The 3,505-nt window shown below is 30.2% G+C and overlaps 2 protein-coding genes across 2 annotated transcripts in view; one reads left to right on the top strand and one right to left on the bottom strand.

Annotated features, from left to right (window-relative positions):
• The first annotated feature begins 564 nt into the window (after positions 1 to 564).
• On the top strand, positions 565 to 1,352 carry LOC111687444. The gene has a single exon (XM_023449885.2). It carries the CDS (start codon positions 977 to 979, stop codon positions 1,271 to 1,273), a length of 297 nt encoding a protein of 98 aa, XP_023305653.1. The 5' UTR covers positions 565 to 976; the 3' UTR covers positions 1,274 to 1,352.
• A 787-nt stretch (positions 1,353 to 2,139) lies between these two features.
• Positions 2,140 to 3,505, bottom strand: part of LOC111687133 (zinc finger protein 546) — a 79,524-nt gene continuing 78,158 nt past the window's right edge. Inside the window, exon 6 of the mRNA XM_046955617.1 lies at positions 2,140 to 2,707. Coding sequence (XP_046811573.1) covers positions 2,333 to 2,707 — 375 coding nt within the window. The 3' untranslated portion in view covers positions 2,140 to 2,332. The remainder of the gene's footprint in view (positions 2,708 to 3,505) is intronic.

The following is a 3,505-nucleotide window of genomic DNA, read 5'->3' on the forward strand; positions in this document are numbered from 1 at the left end:
CTATCTATCTATCTATCTATCTATCTATCTATCTATCTATCTATCTATCTATCTATCTATCTATCTATCTATCTATCTATCTATCTATCTATCTAAATAACTAACTAATAAACAACCTATCTAAGTAGCTAAGTAAGTAACTAACTAACTAACTAACTAACTAACTAACTAACTAACTAACTAACTAACTAACTAACTAACTAACTAACTAACTAACTAACTAACTAACTAACTAACTAACTAACTAACTAACTAACTAACTAACTAACTAACTAACTAACTAACTAACTAACCAACTAACTAACTAACTAATTAACTAACTAACTATCTAACTACCTATCTAAGTAACAAAGTAGCTAAGCAACTAACTAAAGAACAAACTAACTAACTATCCCATAGTCGAATACAACTCTGTTTTAAATGTAATTTGTCTTCCATACCAGTTTGTGTCTTAAGTCTTTTGTATTTACATGTCAAAATAAATGAAAACAAAACAAACCCAAACAATAACAAAAAGCCTTCACTACCAACAACAACAATTGGCAAACATAAAAAAGAGCAAAATAATCTTAAAAAAAACAAATAAAACAAATCAAGCTAATAATGACAGCGACAAATTGACAGGAAAACAAAAGCAATTTAAAAACAATTACCTTGCAATGTGTAACACACATAAACAAAAGAAACTAAAAAGAAAAAATAGCAACAAAAAGTAATTAACAATTAAAAATGTTGCCTAGCCGAGCCCAAAAAAGTAAAAAAAACAAAAACTTTAAGGTAAAAAGTAAAAAATTCAAACAAATTAAACGTCAACCACACACATTAAACAAACGCAACGGTCTCAACAGTTGTAAACCAGACAGCATTAAATTCATACACATTTTTAGTTGAAACGAAAAAGTGATTTAAAAGTGTTAGTTTTAGTGAACATAATAAAAAGAAAAATACTAAATAAAAGTTGTAATAAAAGTTAATTATGTGGCGTTATTTAATGACCAGTTTTATTATTATTATAATAATAACTATGTTTATGCCATCATTTGTATGGTCTTACGATCCAAATGACAAGAAAATCGCCTCGGTTTTACCACCAGAGGGTATGTTTGAGGCTTTCTATCCGAGGGAAATGGATGGTGTACCCAATAGTGCTTCCCGGCCAGCTCATGCTCACGGTTCGTTTTTTAAACATCGTAATCCTGCTTTGGTGGATACAAAAAATGCTGCTGCTTATGGCTATCGTTTTGATGGTAAAAGGAGATTTAATTTTGATTAAGAGAAGAGATTAAATCAAGTTTTTTTTTTGTTTTTAAATGTATTAAGAAGAGTAATAAAAAGCTAAAGAGTGAGAAATAGAGAAAAAGTGTTTTGTTTACAAATTTTATTTGTTTGTTGTTTTTTCTTTTTCTTTTTAAAAAAGAGTTAAGTTATGATCAAGATAATATTCAGGGATGGACAATACAACAGACAATAGTTCATAGTCTAGAGAATAGTCTAGTCCACAGTCATCTGTGGACTAGACTTTAGTCTATAGTCTCTAGTCTATAGTATCTAGTCTATAGTATATAGTCTAGTCTGGTCTAGTCTAGTTTACTCTAGTCTAGTCTATAGTCTATTATATAGTCTAGTCTATTGTCTAGTCTTTTCTATTGTCTAGTCTATAGTCTAGTCTATAGTGTATTGAAAAGTCTAGTCTATAATCTAGTCTACGATCTACATACTAGTTTACTATAGTCTAGTCTGTAGTCCAGCCTATAGTCTAGCCTATAATCTTGTTTATAGTCTAGACTATGGTATAGTTTATATTCCAGTCTATAGTCTAGTCTATAATCTGGCCTATACAGGTCAATAAACTAATCGACAGTCTGGTACCTTATAGTCTAGCCAATATTTCAAAAGTCTAGTAAAATGTCAGTAGTCTAGTATTAAGTCAATGGACTAGTCAAAATACTTAATTAGTCATTACTCTATTCAATAGCCATTAAATAGTCTAGTAAAAAAATTTATAATTGACTAGTCAATGGTCTAGTCAGTAACTTTGTTAATGCAGTAGTTTATTCGTTTTATATATCTAATAATACTTTTAAAATTTCGCTTTTCCAGGCCTGTTAAGGCAAATCAAAAGAGATTGCATTTGTTTTTTGTTTACTTTTATTTACACGAAAAAAGCCAAACGTTTGTATAAAAGTGTGTGTTTAATAAATACTGGGTTTATGACTTTGCTTTTGCATGGCATTACTAAGTGCTACCAAGTTTGTATAGAAAATAATATGTTTAGCAAAGTTCTAAACCTTTTTCTAAAACAGTTGTACTGTTTCATTTCTTTTCATTTGCATTATTTATAATTTTTATGCTGCTGTTTCAAATGCTGCTGATATTCTTGATGAGAATTTGTCTTAAATATTTCCCCTCCTTTTTCTCCTTCTACATTTGCCTTCAAGTCTTTTTTACACTTTTCACATTCGAATACAAATTTTCCAGCATGTTTTTCAGTTTTCAAAACATGTTTACGTACATTCTCCCAGGTGCTAGTACGAAAATCGCAATGAGGACAGGAGTAGGGTTTCTCACCGGTATGATGACGCATATGTCTTTGTAGATGTCCTTTGATTTTCGTTTTAAACGCGCATTTATCGCAGTTGAAATGTTTGGCTTCAGAGGTGGGTTTGTGAGACTGCAAGTGTCTGAAAGTGAAGAAAAGTGCATTAGAAATTGATTACTGTGAAAAGGATTTGAAATATAATTAAGAAACGTCACTAAATACGATTTAAAAGCATAAAACTTAAAAACAACAATTACAAAAGAAAAAAAAAATAATTAAAATTTTATGAAAAAGTAACTTATATCGATAAAGCAAAAATTAAGTTTTTTAGTTCTTATCAGGTATGGAAAGTACATAGTATGAATGAAGTAGTCTATGAACGAGTCCAGGATATACTCTATAGATGAGTCCATATACTAGCCAAGAAAATTCTAAAACACTAGCATATTTGAATAATACAAGGTTATTAGAATTGTCCCTATATTGGCCCATAGTTTAGTTCCTATATTAGTTTATAGCCTGGAATTAGAATAATCTATAGTGTGGACCATAGAATAGTCTATAGTGTGAACTATAGAATAGTTTATAGTCTGGACAAAAGAATAGTCTATAGTCTGGACAAAAGAATAGTCTATAGTCTGGACAAAAGAATAGTCTATAGTCTGGACTATAGAATAGTCTAAAGTCTGGACTAAAGTCTCGACTATAGAATAGTGTATAGCAGGACTATAGAATGGTCTACAGTCTGGACTATGGAATAGTCTATAGTCTGGACTATAGAATAGTCTGGACTATAGAATAGTCTATAGTCTGGACGAAAGAATAGTCTATAATCTGGACTATAGAACAGTCTAAAAACTGGACTATAGTCTATAGTCTGGACTATAGAATAGTCTATAGTCTGGACTATAGAATAGTCTATAGTCTGGACTATAGAATAGTCTATAGTCTGGACTATAGAATAGT

The sequence above is a fragment of the Lucilia cuprina genome, chromosome 2 (assembly GCF_022045245.1).
Source record: "Lucilia cuprina isolate Lc7/37 chromosome 2, ASM2204524v1, whole genome shotgun sequence".
Taxonomy (NCBI): Eukaryota; Metazoa; Arthropoda; class Insecta; order Diptera; family Calliphoridae; genus Lucilia; species Lucilia cuprina.